We start from the raw sequence: 18146 nt of genomic DNA, 5'->3' as shown, positions 1-18146 counted from the left end.
ACTGGCAGCCAGTTGGTGGGCGGGCCCTAACCTTCAGACTCTGCCAGTCCTGGGCTTGACTAGACTTACTAGGGAAGTTGGTTTTTCCTGCCTTTTCCCAAGGAGAATCTGCAATAATTGTCAGTATCCCAATGAGTCAAAGCTCTAGCAGTGGAGTTTTTGAACTTTGGAATATACCAGCCATAGCCTTTCAGAGACAGGAGCCACCACTTTCTCCATCTGGGGCCATTTTCACGGGAATGGCCCCACCCTGGTATGTACCTCTCGACACCTTCCCCTGCAGCTAAGAACTTGCAAGCCAGAAGAGGGTGGGCCAGGAAATCTATAAAAGACCTGAAGAGTGGCCTAGGTTGGGCACTTGGCTAGACTAGGATTTCGGAGTTGTGGAAGATCTCTTGGGGAGCTGTTACCCAGCCCTGGCCTGAGACCCTGGACTACTTTTGGAGTCGGGGCCCAACCTGCTGAGCCAGGCCGCCCACTCCTTGCACCTGGATCCTGGCCTATGACTCGAGTCCCCGCCTCATCCAGTCCACGGCCCGCCCTCCGTGCACCTAATACTCCGCCATCAGCCTGCCGGCTAGGCTGTGCAGGGCGCCCCAGAAGTTATGGGTATGTGTGCGGGGTTCGGGGTGGCTCTTCTGCACCCTACTTTCTGAAGGGCAGAGTCGAGGGACATTCCTCCGCCTTTCTTAGCCCGCTCTCTGCCCTCAGAGGTCTTGGCCCTGGCCAGATACCGTGCTCAGACAGAGGACGAGCTGAGTCTGGAACCGGGGGATTTGGTCCGGCAGGTGCGCGCGGGACCAGCTCGGGGCTGGCTGCATGGGGAGCTGCGGGGCCGCCTTGGTCTCTTCCCCAGGCGCCTAGTGCAGGTAAGGCCAGTGAAGATGAGGCCGAGCGGGAGCGGGCCCGGGCCCAGCCCCAGCCTCGGGCCTCGTGTTGAGCGCCGCCCGGTGTGATTTTCCCAGGAGATTCCCGAGGCCCTGCGGGGCGTCACTGAGCCCAGACCGCGCTGTGCGCGCCTCCGCGGTGAGTCGGGCGCTGGGCGGGCGGGAGGGGCTCACTGCTCACGTAGCGCGTGACGGCTGTGGGTGGGGCCCCGGAGCTATTTTTGCAGCTCTCTGATTGGCTCCAAGTACAATGCTTCGCTGGAGGGCGGGGCCTGAAGCTACTAAAGGGAGTGCTGGGGTTCCCACCCCTTCCCCAGTGCTTCTGACTGGGCTTGAACTGCTCCCCTGCGTATCTGGACTAGGTCATCCTGTCAACTCTCGAGGCCCCCAAATATGGTGCAAAGTGAAGTTCAACTACAGTCCAGAGCAGGCAGACGAGCTGAAGCTTCAAACTGGGGAGATTGTGGAAGTGATAAAGGAGGTGAGGGGGTGTGAGAGGACTTGGAAGAAGATGCTGGAGATCTTCACACAGAAGAGAGTGAAGGGGGGGGACATGGGAAAGGGAGGCAGCAGGGGAGGACTCAGTCCTTGGGCAGAATCGAGGGTGGACACTTCAGTTCCTCTTGCGCAGAACCAGATGTTCCCGCATCCTTCCCCCTCCCCAGATTGAGGACGGCTGGTGGCTGGGGAAGAAGAACGGGCAGTTGGGAGCCTTCCCATCCAACTTTGTGGAATTGCTGGACAGTGGGTCCCCAAGTGAGACCGTGACCCCGTGATCCCCTGGGACCAGACTCTGCAATCTTCAGTGATCTTCCTAGTGATCCCACCCCCACCCCCGCCCCGGACCCTGTGACCCCTTTGGCCCTCTCCCATGACCCAGCTAAACTAGCACCTCCCTAATCTCCTTTTCCCCCTCCAGGCCTTGGAAACACAGACATGCCTTCAATCCACCCCAATTCACAGAGACCTCCTAAGGTAAACTGGAGCAAGGTGGGTGCAGCAGGGCAGTTCTCAAAATCGTTTGAGGCTGGTCTTAGTCTCTCCTCCCTCTGCTCTCAATAGCTAAGCAGCTTAACCTATGACAGCCCTCCAGACTATCTGCGGACAGGTGAGCATCTAGCCAAAGAGGGCCTCTCCCACAGCATCCGGTCCCCGCCCCCGCCTTGTGGGAGGGAGTCCCTGGCTAATGGGGGAGGGGCTACACAGTCAATCGCCTTCTCTTAGCTCCCTGCCCTGAGACCTGCAGGGTGCTGTTTGACTACCAGCCTGAGGCCCCCGACGAGCTGGCGCTGCACAAGGGAGACCTGGTGAAAGTTCTGAGAAAGGTGTGAGAGGATTAGGGGAGTACGGAAGGGTAAGGAGTGGGACCCACGCAAGAAGAACTTAAGCGTTGCTCACCCCCCACCCCACCCCTCCTTTCCCCACCAGACAACAGAGGATAAGGGCTGGTGGGAAGGAGAGTGCCAAGGCAGAAGAGGAGTTTTCCCAGACAACTTTGTGCTCCCACCACCCCCAGTAAGTATAGATCCAGAAGCTGGGAGGAGAAAGGAAAGGCTCTTAAAAATCAATCAATCAATCAATCAATCAATCAGGGAAACTGGGTCTGGTGGTTGCATGTCTTTAGTCCCAGCATTCGGGAGGCATAGACAAGTACAAAGTTCAGGACAGCCAGGGCTACACAGAGAAGCCCTGTCTCAAAATTTAGGGAAGAGAGGGGCTGAAGAGATGGCTCAGAGATTAAGAGCACTGTCTATAGTGAGATCTGGTGCCCTCTTCTGGCCTGCGTGCACACATGCTGTATAAATAGTAAATAAATCTTTTTTAAAAAATAAAAATTAGGGAAGAGAAAAGTCAGAGGTCATGGATTTTCTGGATCACTAGATACAGGGATACATAACTCTCTAAAAACATAGGGATAAGCTGAAAAGATGTGGTTCAGGATTAAAGTGGTTGTTCAAACAGGACCCTTCCTCCCAACACACAAAAAATGGCAAGTGAATATGGCAGTTCCTCTGTTTCCAGCCTCAGGAAGGCAGAGAGGAGGCAAAACAAGCCACACCGGTGAGCTCTGAGCTCTGTGTTTAACTGGGAGACTCTACCTTAAAAAAAAAAAAATTAAGTAGAGGGGCTGGAGGTGAAGAGCATTATCTGCTCTTCCAGAGGTCCAGAGTTCAATTCCCAGCAACCACATGGTAGCTCACAACCATCTAGAATGTGATCTGATGCCCTCTTCCGGCCTGCAGTTGCACATGTAGGAAGAACATTGTATACATAAAAGTAAGGCTTTTTAAAAAAAAGTAGAAAACAGGGCATGGTGGTGCACACCTTTAATCCCAGCACTTGGGAGGCAGAGGCAGGCGGATCTCTGAGTTTGAGGTCAACGTTGTCTGTAGAACAAGTTCCAGGACAGCTAGTGCTACACAGAGAAGCCCTGTCTCAAAAAAAAAAACAAGCAAACAAAAAAGTTAGGTAAAAGAGGGATCAAGAAAGATTCCCTAGGGCTGGAGAGATGGCTCAGGGGTTAAGGGCACTGACTGCTCTTCCAAAGGTCTTGAGTTCAATTCCCAGCAGCCACATGGTGGTTCACAACCATCTATAATGAGATCTGGTGCCCTCTGCTGGCCTGCAGATGTACATGCAAAGCTAGACACAGTATACATAATAAATAAATAAATAAATAAATAAATAAATAAATAAATAAATCTTTAAAAAAGAAAGAAAGATTCCCTAGATCAGGTGGTGGCCCACGCCTCTAAACCCAGCACTTGGGAGGCAGGGGTAGGCAGATCTCTGTGAGTTCGAGACCAGCCTGTTCTACAAAGTGAGTCCAGGACAGCATTTTATACACACACACACACACACACACACACACACACACACACACACGAACAACCGGAGCTATGGAACTCCTTGGACCTCCCCCCTTGGAGGGTTATCCCTAAATGAGGCTGGACCTAGAAGTGTTGGGACTTGTCCTTAGAGTCTAATATTTCTTTATTGTCTAGGTCAGGAAGCTGATCCCACGGAAAATTATATCTCGGGACTCAGGTAGGTGCCTGGGGAGCATGGCTGTTGTATGGGAGATCCATCAGTTTCTAGTTGTCCGTAAACACTTGTACTTCCCCACTGGTCCCATACACCGTAGGAACTGCCTCCTCTCGGGGAGGGAAAAGTCAAGGCCCCTGTAAGAACCGTGTGAATTCTGTGTGAGTCAGATTGCATGTGTTCACATGCTAACTGTGTGACTCTTGGAATTGTGATGACCATATAGCCCCATGCGGCGTGGTTACTGGCGGCGGTGATAGTCAGACGCAGAGCTTTGTACAAACTAGGCAAGTGTTCTACCACTGAGCAGTATTGCAGCCCTGGATCTCTACTTCAATGTGTGAAGATACATTCTGGGGTAGAGAGATGGCTCCGTGAGTAACCTGCTCGCTGCTGTTACATTATTTAAAGGCAGGGAGCGCGCCTTTAATCCCAGCACTCGGGAGGCAGAGGCAGGAGGATTGCTGTGAGTTGGTGGCCAGCTTGGTCTACAAAGTGAGTCTAGGAGAGCCAAGGCTACCCAGAGAAACCTTGTCTTGAAAAACCAAAAAAAACTTTTGGACTGGAGAGATGGCTCAGTGGTTAAGAACACTGACTGTTCTTCCCTAGGTCCTGAGTTCAATTCCCAGCAACCACATGGTGGCTCACAACCATCTATAATGAGATGTGGTGCCCTCTTCTGGTACATGTAGACAGAACACTGTATATATAATAATAAATAAATCTTTTTTAAAAAAAACTTTTTTTTTTTCGAGACAGAGTCTCTCTGTGTAGCCTTGGCTGTCCTGGACTCACTTTGTAGACCAGGCTGGCCTCGAACTCACAGCGATCCGCCTGCCTCTGCCTCCCAAGTGCTGGGATTAAAGGCGTGCGCCACCACGCCCGGCCCAAAAACAAAACAAAACAAAAAAACTTTTTAAAAAGCAGCTGTAGAGAGACTTGGTCAGACCTTAGGCAGGACCATGTTTAGTCTCAGCAAGGGGGGCATCTTTGTCACCTCATATGCAGATGGCCAAAATACCTACAGGAGATGTAATATGGCCCCTTATAGGGACAAAAATGACTTCTGTGGTCCTCAAGGGAAGCTGGAAAATACAGTCTGTGAGCAGGAAACTATCATTTACTAACTCTGAGACTATATAAAAATAGTTGGCTAGGTGGTAGTGGTGCACACCTTTAATCCCAGCACTTGGGAGGCAGAGGCAGACAGATTTCTGAGTTCAAGGCCAAACTGACCTACAGAGTGAGTTTCTGGGACAACCAGGGCTACACACAGAAACCCTGTCTAGAAAAATAATGACAAATCCTAGCACTCAGAAGGCAGAGGCAGGCAGATCCACTGTGAGTTTGAGGTCAGCCCAGTCTACAAAGTGAGTCTAGGACAGCCAAGGATACCCAGAGAAACCCTGTCTTGAAAACCAAAAATAAATAAAAAAAATAATAATGACAAAAAATGCAGGGCAGGGATATTATGTAGCTGTTTTCTGCTGAGGAGGGTTTTCACTGGAGGGGGTAGTTCTAGAAAAGGGGTCCTCAGGTCTGTAGCTGCGGCAAAGTCTTACTTGATCATCAGCTTTGAGGGATGAGGTAGTTGCCTCCCTGTGTTTCTGAAGAGACTTGGAAAATAGTTATTAGGGAGCTGTGAGCACATGATTTGCTTACAGAGTAGAGCTGAGAGAGTCTCTGGGAAAGTTGAGGGGAGGAGCCCAGGCGGGAGAGACAGAGTGAGTCTCTGAGGGAAAGCAGGCATAGAGTAAATTTCAGGGTGACAGTGACTGGTGCCGTTGCTGGGACTGTTGCACTAAATGAGCTAGCAGGAGGAGGAGGGAGCTTCAGAGCATCTGTGGAAGGGAACAGGAGAAAAATGTCAAGAATTGTACCGGCCTGCGGTGAAAGGGATGAAGGTCCCTTTTAGCCAGTTTCTCCACAGCGTCTAAAAGGCCTTTGTGTAGCTGTATTGGGAGCAAACGGAGCTGTTACAGAGTGAGGTCTCTTTGGAGAATTCATGGGGAACATTTTGTTTGGGTATAGGGTGACGTTCTGTTGAAGTTAATTTTATATAAAACAGTGTTTGTTTCTCTTAGCTCATCTGTTAACCCGGCTATCAGACAAGTAATTGAGACTCTTTTATAATACAAAGCTTCACAACACAATCTTGAGCAGTTTAAGTCTGTTCTTAACCCTCTATGCCATTTTGCCTTACTCCCAGAAAACACCCCAGCCATACTTACACTTTGTAGCTTTCCTCAGCTCCAGCTCCTTCCTCCTGCTCTTCCTTGGGCCTCTACCCCTTGCCTGAATGCCCCACCACCACCACCACCACCACCTCGGCCAGCAGGAATGGACTAGCAGCCCTAGTCTCTCCTCTGCTCAGCGATTGGCTGTAAGCTGCTTTATTGGCACACCAGGGAACAGTTGGGGAGCAGTGTTTACACTACATCGAGACAGAAATCAGAATTCAAACTTCACAATAGCCTTATGCCTACAAAGTTCAGTAAAGTAAAGCCTCTGAAAGAAAGTAGAACGTCAAGGGAAGAGAGAGGCGGAGGGGGAAGGAACCAGAGGCCCTTACGTAGCAAGAGGCTTCTGGTTGATTTTTTTTTTTTTCTAGGCTCCATCTCAAACCAGTTAAAAGTTTGCTGATGTGGAAGGCACAGATGCCAGCCATCCTTAGCATTCAGGGAGCTGGAGCTGAAAGTCCTCTAAGGTTCCCTGGAGAACTGTTGCTCTGTGAACTGACGCCTACAAGGCTTCTGTCCAGCTGTCTGAGTTCTGGTCCCAGAAACAATGTCTAAAGTGACAAGAAGTAGGGATGAGTTGGATGGTTTAAGCCACCATGTGGTTGCTGGGAACTGAGCCCAGGTCCTCCGCAAGAGCACCTTTCAAGCCCCAAAAACTTTTACATCAAGGTTACCATGAGTTAAATGCAAGTGTACAATCGGCTGAACCACACACCAGAGGCTCTGTAGAGGGCTAAGGCCACTGTAATTAGCTGTTATCAGACACCTGCATAAGGAACAAGTGCCTGGAAGCTTTGTAAAAAGACCTTAAAAGTCGAGCCCAGAGTGCTGGTAGCCTGGTCTACAAATTGCATCTAGGGCAGCCAAGGCTACATAGAGAAACCAAAACCAAAAAAAAAAAAAAAAAAAAAAAAAAAGACCTCAAAAGTTAGCATCTGCTGGGCAGTGCTGGCGCATACCTTTAATCCCAGCACTCGGGAGGCAGAGGTAGGTAAATCGCTGTGAGTCTGAGGCCGGCCTGGTCTACAAAGTGAGTCTAGGATAGCCAAGGCTACACAGAGAAACCCTGTCTCAAACAAAACAAAAAATCAGCATCCAAGGAACGAATATGAATGAATTCGTTTGCTTGCTATTCCTGCTTCCACATAGAATAAACTTTGTATATTTGATTCAAATGTAAACAATACAAAGTAACTATTTAATGAGCAAAACCAAATTATCTCAAGTAAAGCACAATTTTTGGATAAAAAAAAATTGGTAAGTTAAGGTTTTACAAGTTGGGACTTTCATCTTAAATGGCCATGACTCAATATTAAGTTTTGTTTACACCAAACATCTGTCTGTGTACCACATGCATGCAGTGCGCACAGAGGCAGAGAAGGGCATCAGAGCCCCTGCTGCCGGAGTTACGGTGAACCGCTGTGCGGGTGCCGGGAACGGAACCTGGTCCTCTCCACGCTCTTAACCAACGTGCTGTTCTCCAGCCCCGAGTGGTCATTGTTGGCACCTGATTGTAGCCAAAGAGCAGAGACATGATGTGGTTGGTCAGCTCCCCTCCTGCCCCAGACAGGGTTTCTCTGTAGTCCTCCTGGCTGTCCTGGAGCTCACTCTGTAGACCAGGCTGGCCTCGAACTTAGAGTTCTACCTGCCTGTCTCCTGAGTGCTGAGATTAAAGGTGTTTGCTACCACCACCGGCTAAGAGCACTTGTTTTGCCGAAGACTCAGATTTGGTTCCCAGTGTCCACATGGTGGTCATAACTGTCTCACTCCAGTTCTAGAAGATATGAGCCCTGCTTATTGTGCACATATGTGGTGTACATATATACATACATACACACATATACACATATAAAATAAAAAAATTTCAAAGAAAAGCCCAGTTCCACGAAACTAGTGCTATCACTTAAGTTTGCAATCTTAAGCACTTTTGGAGGCAGAGACAGGAGGATTGTTCCAAGTGTGATATCAGCCTTGTCTACGCAGTGAGTTCCTAGTCAGCTAGAACTACATGGCAAGACCCTACCTCTTCAGACCCAAAAATCTGCCTTCCCAGATTTTCAGTTTATGACTTGCTTCTATATTTTTTTATTTTTGTTCTTCTTTTCTTTTGAGATAGGGTTTCATGTAGCCTCAGGCTGACCTTGAATTTTTTTTTCCTTTCCTTTTTTTTTTTTTTGTTTTTTGTTTTTTGTTTTTTGTTTTTTGAGATAGGGTTTCTTTTTGTTTGTTTTGTTTTTTTTTGTTTTTCAAGACAGGGTTTCTCTGTGTAGCCTTGGCTGTCCTGGACTCACTTTGTAGACCAGGCTGTCCTCGAACTCACAGCGATCCGCCTGCCTCTGCCTCCCGAGTGCTGGGATTACAGGCGTGCGCCACCACGCCTGGCTCTGACCTTGAACTCTTAATCCACCCACTTCCACTTCCCAAACATTAACTTACAGGTGGGTGCCAACGTGCCTGGTTGCAAATGGATGCTTCCTTCTCCCCCTCCAGCAGTGTGTGCTCATCTTGTTTATACTTAGGGTTGGTTTTTGTATTAAGGAATTGAACCCAGGACCTCTTGGATGCTAGGCCAGCACTCTGTCACTTTAGTTGTATCTCAAGCCTATATACTTAGGGATTTTTATCAAAAATTGGCATTGGATTTTCCCAAATTGTTTATCTGAATCTTTCAAAAGGATTGTACGTTTCCCCACTACTTTGTTAGCCTCTGTGTGTGCACGTGTGTGTGAGAGGCTTGTGCGTGGAGGCTCGGGTGTCAGCCCTGGGTGTCTTCTACCTTGATTGAGATGGACTGACTTGTGCGTCTCGGTATTCTCCTGCCTCCACCTTCCATCTTGATGTACTTGTTTGTCTTTGTTCTTTTTTTTTTTAAGCTTTTATTTTTTTGTGTCTGCATACATATGTGTGTATGCATCTGATATGGGTGCTGGGAATCGAACCGAGGTCCTCTCCAAGAGCAGTGAGTACCCCTAACCACTGAGCCATCTCTCCAGCCCCTGAGTCCTCTGATTATAGATGCATGTTATGTGAGTTCTGGGGAATCCAAAGTCGAGTCCTCACACCTGCATGGCAAGGACTTTCCCCCACTGACCATAGCCTGTGTGTGTGTGTGTGTGTGTGTGTGTGTGTGTGTGTGTGTGTGTGTGTACATGTGCATATGTGGATGTACTCATCTGTTAGTGCACATAAGGGGCTAGAAGTTGACTTTGTCTATACTCCTCTGTCACTCTCTCGTCTCTCTAGGACTTGGAGCTTGCCGACTGGGCTAGGGTGACTAGACACTGAACCCTAGGAATTCTGTCTCCACCTCCCAGGCTCTGGGATCACAAGCATGCTCCACAATGGCCAGTGTTTTATCTAGGCTGGGGACTACTGAATGTCCTCATGCAAGCACATTACTATCTCTCTCGCCAAGGCTACACAGGAAAACTGTCTCAACCACACCCCATACCCCCAAAAAAGAAAAAAAAAAAAGACTTAGTTGTTTTTACTTTATGTGTATGGGTGTTTTGCCTGCATGCATGTCTAGGCCAGAAGAAGATGTCAGATCCTCTGGAACTGGAGTTACAGAACAGTTGTAAGCCTCACGTGGATGTTGGCTATTGAACTCCAGGCCTCTGCAATAGCACCCAGCGCTCTTAACTACTTTAGCCAGCCTGCTCCTCCACCCTTTATTTCAGTGTACAAAGTCCCAGGGCTCTGATGCTGAGCTGCAACCCTAGGCCTTGGATCGTTGACACAGGGTCTCACTTACCTAGTCCAGGCTAGCTTTGAACTCATGATCCTCCTGCCCCGCCCTCCCCCAGCCCCCCCAACCCCCCAGCAGTGTCTGAAGAGCTCAGGTTCCCCGCATTCACACACCCACGCTCGTTAATGTCTCCATCAGAACCGAGGTGGTGGATGGGAGGGCATCTTGGGGGTTTGGTGGGCATGCCTTCGGGGATCTCTTGGTGCTGAGACGCTTCTCCTGTGTTTACTGGCTCTGTGGGTTCTTTCTAGTTGGGTTGTGTCCTTTACTACTGAGTTACAGGAGTTCTTTTGTGTCTAGGCTCGGAGCTATAGCTGTGTGGTAGAACCCTTGTCTGGCAAGCATGAGGCAGGCCCTACCTTCAAGCCCCAGTACACCAAGAATGATGATGGCGGCGGCGGCGGTGATGATGATGATCATATAGTCTGTCATTTTGTAAAACTTTTTTCTATCCAGTAGGATGGATTTTCATTCTATTTTTATTTATTTTGGGCTTTCTTTTTGGTTTGTTGAGACAGGGTTTCTCTGTGTAGCCCTGGCTGTCTTGGAAGTCTCTTTGTAGACCAGGCTGGCCTCGAATTCACAGAGATTCACCTGCCTCTGCCTCCCGAGTGCTGGGATTAAAGGCGTGCGCCACCACGCCGGGTTTATTTTGGTTTTTCAAGAAAAGGTCTTTCTGTGTTAAGACTTGGCTGTCTTGGACTCACTTTGTAGACCAGGCTGGCCTCAAATTCAAAGAGATCTGCCTGCCTTTACCCACGTGCTGGGAGTAAAGGCATGTGCCACCCGTTGGTGGGGGTGTGTGTGTTTTTAATGTGTGTATTGTGTGTGCATGTATGTCTGTGTGCCACATGCATGTAGTACCTCTGGAGGCCAGAAGAGGGCATCGGATCCCCCTGGATCTGGAGTTACAGATTTGAATCCCTTTGTAGATTCTGGGAAGTGAAACTCTGACCTCTGAAAGAGCAGCCAGTGCTCTTAACTGTTGAACCATCTTTCCAGCCCCTTTGTTAGTGTTATCCTTTAATGTACAGGTTTGCATTTCGGTGAGGTGTAGCGTTTATCTACTCTTGGGTTGGTTGTGTTTGGGGTGTCACATGAGTGAGCTGCCTTCAGTTGTGAAATTGCTGCTCCTCTCAGCCAGGGAAGCAGCACCTGCACCCGCACCCCTCCCCCACACGGCACTGCCTTTCCCTTCTGTGGGCCAAGCTGGAGGAAGGAATGAGCAGCCATGGGGAGGAACAGTATGGAACACAAACTCTCCTCCTGTTACCTCGATGCCCTGGAGCAGATACGCTCCTCTTCTTATCTTCTGTCCATCTTCTTAGCTACCTGTCAGGGAGAGGACTTAGGTACCACCTCCTTAAGAACACTGATTGGAGCCAGGCTTGGTGGCACATGCCTTTAATCCCAGCACTCGGGAGGCAGAGGCAGGTGGATCTCTGTGAGTTCGAGGCCAGCCTGTTCTACAAAGCAAGTCCAGGACAACCAGAGCTGGTACACAAAGAAACCCTGTCTCAAAAAACTAAAAACAAAAGGAAAAAAAACCCAGAACATTGGTTGGACTGTCCGACACACACACACACACACACAACACACACACACACACACACACACACACACACACACCCTCTTGTAGTAAATCTCTCTAGCTTTTGGCCATGTTCACTCTGCTGTGTAACTTGTATGTGTACAGGTAAATCCTGCCTGTACACATGTAGGCCATGGGCTTGCATTGTGTGCTTTTCCTGGAATGTTGTTGTCATCTGTAGTCGTGCAGTTTTCTGTTTGCTTTTCTCTGCTGACTTCTGATTGTCCCTTTGTTGCTTACGCATCCTTCATCTCTAATATTTCTTACCTAGCCATGCCCTGTTCGTCACCTGGTGGTTCCAGTGTGTGTGGGAAGTTGGCTCTGCGGACTCTGCTCACAGTGGCCTGCCTTTATGTGGGTTTTTGACCTCTTAGCTGTGGGAGCCTTGCAGGCCTTAGGAAAGAAAGACTTCCAGTAGGATTGGATTTTGTTCTGTGAGTTCGAGGCCAGCCTGGTCTACAAAGCAAGTCCAGCAGCCGAAGGACACCAACTCCCACCAGCCACTTGATTATCCCAAGGAAAGGTGACACAGGGCTATCTCAAGGAAAGGTGACACAGGGTGACTGAGCTTAAGGCCTGTTGATAAGATAAGGAGCAGAGCCTAAGACCCTGTTCCATATCACTGACCCCAAGCTCAGGAGCCACAGCCGAGTCACACACTTCAGCATCTGTGCTGTGTCTTGGTTGTTAATTGACACAGAAAGACCCAGTGCATTGTGGGAGTAACACTTTTCCTAGGCAAGAGAGTCTGGAGCAGCATAAGAGGAGGAAATTGGCTGATAGCAAGCCGGGAAGGATCTGGGTATTTCTTTTCTCTCTGCTCTTGTCTGTGGCTTTGAAGTGTCCATGCTTTAACTTCCTGGTGGTAATAAACTGTAACCTGGAGTTGGAAACGGAACAAGCCCTTTGTCCCTGTGTTGCTTTTATCAAGGCATTTGTCCCAGCAAAAGAAATGAAAGCAGGATATCACTTTCTGGCCTCAGTTATTTTTGTTTTTGTAAGATTTATTTATTATTATGTATACAGTGTTCTGTCTGCATGTACACCTGCAGGCCAGAAGAGGGCATCAGATCTCATTATAGATGGTTGTGAGCCACCAGGTGGTTGCTGGGAATTGAACTCAGGACCTTTGGAAGAGCAGGCGGTGCTCTTAACCACTGAGCCATCTCTCCAGCCCCCAGTTATGTTTTTTGTTTTTGTTTTCTGAGGCAGGATTTCTCTGTTGTAGCCCTGGCTGTGCTGGAACTTGCTCTTTACACCAGGCTGGCCTCAAACTCAGAGATTCTCTGTTGTAGCCCTGGCTGTGCTGGAACTTGCTCTTTACACCAGGCTGGCCTCAAACTCAGAGATCCACCTGCCTCTGCCTCCCGAGTGCTGGGATCGGAGGCGTGCACAACCACCCCTGGCTCTATTCGAATAATTCTACTCGTCTCCTTCGTTTATTTTATGTGTATGCATGTTTTGCTTGCGTGTTATGTCTTTGCGTCATGTTTGTGCCTGGTACCCATGGAGGCCAGAAAGAGGGACTTGGATCCCCTAAAATTATAGATGGTTGTAAAGCTGCCATGTGGGTGCTGAAAATCTAACGCAGGGTCCTCCTGATTGCTGAGCCATCTCTGCAGACTCACTCCTAGCTTCTTTTAAATCCCAAAGTGCTAGAAAACAGTCCAAAGGAATATATAATTGCTCTCTAGTGGAAGGGCAATACAGAGTCCTTAGACAAATAGTAGGAGAATTCAGGGTTAACTGTACCGAGTTCTGTCTGCCAGGCAGCCAAGCACATAAGCACATAGCACATAAGTATTGAGTCACTGAGGCCTCAGCGTAGCCCTAGAAGGTTCTTACTGTTACCCGTGCCTTGCGGATGAGGACACAGGGGTACAAGGTTCACCTGCCCAAGTTCTTACACCACTAAGAAACAAAGCTGGCAATCAAAGCCTGTACACATTACAACATGCTGTCAATGGACTTTTGTCAGCCACGTGTGCATGTATGAGAGGTGCTCCCTCCCCTCCAATGGCATTGTCACCCTCATGTGACTCACTCTGAGCATTTTGTCGGTTTTGTAAATTTTTGTAAAAAATACTTTTGGTTTTGTGAGACAGGATTTCTGTTTAATACTTATTTTTAGACATGGTGTTACAACATAGCCCAGGCTGGCCTTGAACTACCTCTAGCTCCTGGGGCTGGGATTCCTGGCATGCACCATGACATTCCAGATCACTCAGTTAAGATTGTGTACTGTAGGTCTAGTAAGGGGGCTCAGGAGCTGAAGACACTAAGCCTGGTGATGGCCTTGACTTTGATCCTTGGTACTCATCTGGGAGGAGAGAGATGCCTCCCCAAGTTGTCTCCTGTCCTACTTACCTACTTACATCCTAGTCTACATAGTGAGTTCTAGGACAACCAGAGCCAAAAAAGCTAACCATACACATATATTTACTTTTTCTTGTATTTCTGTGTCTATGTATGTGAGTACTGGAACCTACAGAAGTCTTGGATCACCCTGGAGCTAAATAGAGTTAAAGGCAGTTAAGAGACATCCCTCCCCTCATGTGGATGCTGGGAACTGAGCTTGAGTCCTCAGCAAGAGCAATACATGAGGCTCAGTGGCTCACCCAGGTGGTGAGCTGCCATTTGAGAGCTGAGAATTGAACCCAAGGCCTCTAGAATTGTAACTGGTACTTTTTTTGGGGGGGGAGGGGTTGAGACAGGGTCTCTCTGTATAGCCTTGACTGTCCTGGACTCACTTTGTAGACCAGGCTGGCCTCGAATTCACAGCGATCTGCCTGCCTCTGCCTCCCGAGTGCTGGGATTAAAAGCGTGCGCCACCACGCCCGGCCTGTAACTGGTACTCTTAACCTGATTCATCTATCTAGCCCTCTTGTTGAATTTTTTTAGAAGTGCAATGTAAGGATTAAGAAAATGGGCTGGAGAGATGGCTCAGTGGTTAGGAGCGCAGCCTGCTCTTCCAGAGGTCCTGAGTTCAATTCCCAGCAACCACGTGGTGGCTCACAACCATCTGTAATGTGATCCGTTGCCTTCTTCTGCAGATAAAGTACTCATACACAATAAATAAATAATTTTAAAAAATGTAAGGATTGGGGCTGGAGAGATGGCTCAGTGGTTAAGAGCACTGTCTGCTCTTCCAGAGGTCCTGAGTTCAATTCCCGGCAACAACATGGTGGCTCACAACCATCTGTAATGAGATCTGGTGCCCTCTTCTGGCCTGCAGGCATACAGTACATGCAGACAGAACTCTGTATACATAATAAATAAATCTTTAAAAAAAGAAAGAAAAAAAATGTAAGGATTAAGAAAAATGAGGTAGGGCTGGAGAGATGGCTCAGCGGTTAAGAGTACTGCCTGCTCTTCCAAAGGTCATGACAGCAACCACATGTTGACTTACAACCATCTATAATGAGATCTGGTAGCCTCTTATGGCATGCAGGCATTACATGCAGGCAGAACACTGTATACATAGTAAACTAAAAAATTAAAAAAGAAAAAGAAAAATGAGTCAGCAGTGCCCAATGGTGCTGACTTGGGAGGCAGAGGCAGGTGGTTCTTTATAAGTTCAAGGCCAGCCTGGTCTACAGAACGAGTTCCAGGACAGCCAGAGCTATACAGAGAAACAGAGTCTTAAAAAAAAAAAAGAAAAAGAAAAAAGAGTCAAAGACAGTTTTTCATTGTCTTATGCATGCAAATAAGTGGGGGGCACAAGAACAGCAGAAATGAGGAAGGCTCAGGCTATGGGAGGCAGGAACTCACATGGGGTGCCACGCTGTGGCTGCTGACTGCTCTCCAAAAGGAGCTTGTTCTTTTGTTTTTGAGGCTAAGTCTCCTTGTACTCTAGTCACCCTCTGAACTCGTGACTGGTTCGAGAGGGCAGCGGACATGGCTGAGAGCTCACAGAGATGGAGGTTGGGCGTCACTGGTATTGATGATGATTAAACCCCCTAAGACTGGGTGAGACCATTTTAAAGGTGTGAGGCAGCAATGGAAGCTAACGTGAGATTAGAAATGGGGACAAGTAAAGCCGGGCGTGGTGGCGCACGCCTTTAATCCCAGCACTCTGGAGGCAGAGGCAGGTGGATCTCTGTGAGTTCGAGACAACTCTGGTCTACATAGGGAGTTCCAGGACAGCCAAAGCTATATAGTGTGACCCTGTCATGTTGGGGGGGGGGAAGGTATGTGTTGGTAGTCAGGGGAATTGGTGGTCCAAAAAGAAATAAGGACTGAAAAGATCTTCAAGAAATGTATTGAAAACCAGGCAGGGTAGAGAGATAATCTCCCACACACAGCCTTCCCTGGTGGCTGGCTGCTGTGTGCTCCTTTGGGGTGCTCGCCAGTTCCCTAAGCCCAGGTGTGACCTCCCAAAGTCCGGTGGAATTTATCTCCTGTCCAGTCTTCAGTGCATAGCACCAGGCACACGGGGCCAGTGACTTGGGTGGGTGGACAGTACTCAACTCTCTTTCCAGCTCCTATTAAGGAATCAAAAAAGTTGACGCCCAGATCATCCCTACCCACCATGAAGAAGCTGGTAGCCACTCCCTCTGCACCGAGCAAAGCCAAGTAAGGGGGGGGGGGCGGCGCATTGAGGCGGAGGGAGGACACAGCGGAGGTGCTCCTGCCCCTGTCTCACATGTTGCTGATGTGTTCCAGGACATCGTCAACACCCAGTGGGGACAGCCAGAAACAGCCGTCCCGAGACTCTGGTAAGGGCTTCCTTCCTACAGTGGAAGACAGGGACTAGGGGGGCTGAGGGGCAGAGATGACTCTGAGTCATCTCTGAAACTCCTCTCTCCTAGGCTCCAACAGCAGTTTCCTCACTAGGGGGCCCAGGCAGCCAGGGAGAAAGCGGTACAGAAACCAGGCTTCTAATGGGCACTCAGCATCCACTCAGGTGAGGAGCCAGATACAAGGGGGAGGGGATGACTGGGAGGAGATGGTTCCCACACGTGTGTTGTGCAAAAGGGTGAAAGACCCCCAAAACGAGTAAGTTCCTTTAAGGAATCCCGCTTCCAACCTGTCACCACCGTCACCACAGGACGACGAACAGAAAAGCCCCGGAAAGCCCCCCTCTATGAATAGGGCCTCCACTCCAGATAAGACCCGGCTTCCAGAGAGGATCCTGGCACCTCACAAAGTCTCCACTCCAAAGGACCCTGCTCCAGAGAAAGCCCCGGAATCTGACAGAACTCCTCCTGCAGAGAATACCACTCTGGCCAAGGCTGCCACTCCAGAGGGTGTCCTTTCTGTGGATGAGGCCCCTGTTGTAGAAGCCCCAGCCAAGGATGAAGCCCTTGAGCCAAAGATGCCCCTACACGTGGACAGCGGCCCTGCACTAGTAAAGATATTGACCCCGGAGCACATGGTTTTTGAAAAGGACCCTTCCAGAGACGACACTGAATGCCAGCATTTGCCTCAGGAAGAAGCCACACAGGGGACGGAGTCTCTTGCATCATCCCTAAATGCCATCCAGGTGCCAGGAGAGTATCCCCATCAGCCTAACTCCTTAGAGAGATGCTGCTGTCAGATGAACCAGGGGGACAGCGCTCCAGCCCAGTCCAGGGCTGAGCATCAGTCTGCTATAGAAGAAGACAATTTTCTGGAGGGGCCACCAGCCAAACACGAGGCGACCCTGAACGGGGCACCCCCCAATGAAGAGCTGCCTTCTGAAGGGGTGGGTCCCCAAAAGCAGATGCCTCCCAAAGAGTCTGTACCGACTCCCCAAGTACCACATCCTGTCAACCAGATGCCAGGCCCAGAAGAAGAAGAAGAAGCTCCCACACTTTATCCCGTGGCCCCACTAAGCAGGAATGGCAACGTGGATATAGAGTCGTTAAAGGAGGAGGTGTGGTCATTAAAGAGTGCCCTGGAGCTTCTGGAGTCGAAGATGGAGTAAGTGGGCAGTAATGCTGAGTGGGGTGGGGTGGGGTGGGAGACGAAGGGAAGGGTCCAGCGTCTCACCTGAACCCCGTATACACAGACAGAAGATAAATGGCGTCTGGGACGAGCTGAAGACTGAGAAGGAAAAGCTCCAGTCAATAGAGGTGGGTGGAATGCGGACCCAGGCAGGGCAGCGGGCAGCAGCTGATGGCTCTGGTCACTGATGCCCTCTCCCTACTAGGTTCAGATGATGCAGAAAAACCCAAAGTCCTTCAAACACGAGCAGACACAGACGGAATGAGGGTGGGTTTAGGCGAAACCTCAGCCAGACCAGGAGGGACGTCCATCCAGCTCCGGCCTACCCGTTCCCTTGCACGTAACTTTTGAGAACTGCCAAGGAAGTAAAAACTCTGAACTCAGACCAGCCTGGTCCCGTGTGGGGCGGGGCCAGCCAGCACACCGCCCCTCCGCATTCCTGGTGCTCTCTCTTGGCCACATCTGGCCAACATGTGGCTCCCATTACCATATTCAAGGCCTGTGCAAGGCTATTTTTATCCACCGGATGGTTGGGGGCGGGGGTTGTCTCCTTCGGACGTCAGCCCTGTGCTGGAAATGCGGGGTGGAGGGGCCAGGACCCTCTACTGAATTCAGGAACCCAGCTGTGTGGTAGGGGGGTGGAGCCAGCCTTCTCTGGGCCGCGGCTCCTCCCAGTTAGCCTCTTGCCCAAAGGAACTCACTCCTCT

The 18146-nt window shown here is 49.5% G+C and overlaps 1 protein-coding gene across 4 annotated transcripts; it reads left to right on the top strand.

Annotated features, from left to right (window-relative positions):
* The first annotated feature begins 64 nt into the window (after positions 1-64).
* SH3D21 (SH3 domain containing 21) lies at positions 65-17824 on the top strand. 4 transcript variants are annotated; one of them, XM_084786267.1, is made up of 16 exons: positions 65-609; positions 694-869; positions 966-1026; positions 1250-1368; positions 1553-1643; positions 1807-1862; positions 1950-1995; positions 2112-2212; positions 2316-2402; positions 3893-3935; positions 15993-16086; positions 16177-16229; positions 16323-16417; positions 16562-17415; positions 17504-17567; positions 17645-17824. In XM_084786267.1, exons 1-16 carry the CDS (start codon positions 606-608, stop codon positions 17702-17704), a joined length of 2004 nt encoding a protein of 667 aa, XP_084642393.1. In that variant the 5' UTR covers positions 65-605; the 3' UTR covers positions 17705-17824. The 4 variants fall into 4 exon arrangements, with proteins under 4 accessions (XP_084642393.1, XP_084642394.1, XP_084642396.1 ...); XM_084786268.1 differs by having other exon boundaries at positions 91-609; positions 712-869; XM_084786270.1 differs by lacking the exons at positions 65-609; positions 1553-1643 and having other exon boundaries at positions 789-869.
* Positions 17825-18146: the final 322 nt, after the last annotated feature.

The sequence above is a fragment of the Acomys minous genome (genome assembly GCF_964271855.1).
Source record: "Acomys minous genome assembly, chromosome: 6".
NCBI lineage: Eukaryota > Metazoa > Chordata > Mammalia > Rodentia > Muridae > Acomys > Acomys minous.
The sequence above is the reverse complement of the archived record's forward strand: the minus strand, read 5'-3'. Positions and strand labels throughout refer to the sequence as shown.

What these genes read in the sequence shown, in the direction of transcription:
- SH3D21 (XM_084786267.1), top strand. An exon ending in TGGTGAAAGTTCTGAGAAAG is followed by an intron (nt 2,213 to 2,315) that starts GTGTGAGAGGAT and finishes TTTCCCCACCAG; the next exon opens with ACAACAGAGGATAAGGGCTG. An exon ending in GGCACTCAGCATCCACTCAG is followed by an intron (nt 16,418 to 16,561) that starts GTGAGGAGCCAG and finishes CCGTCACCACAG; the next exon opens with GACGACGAACAGAAAAGCCC.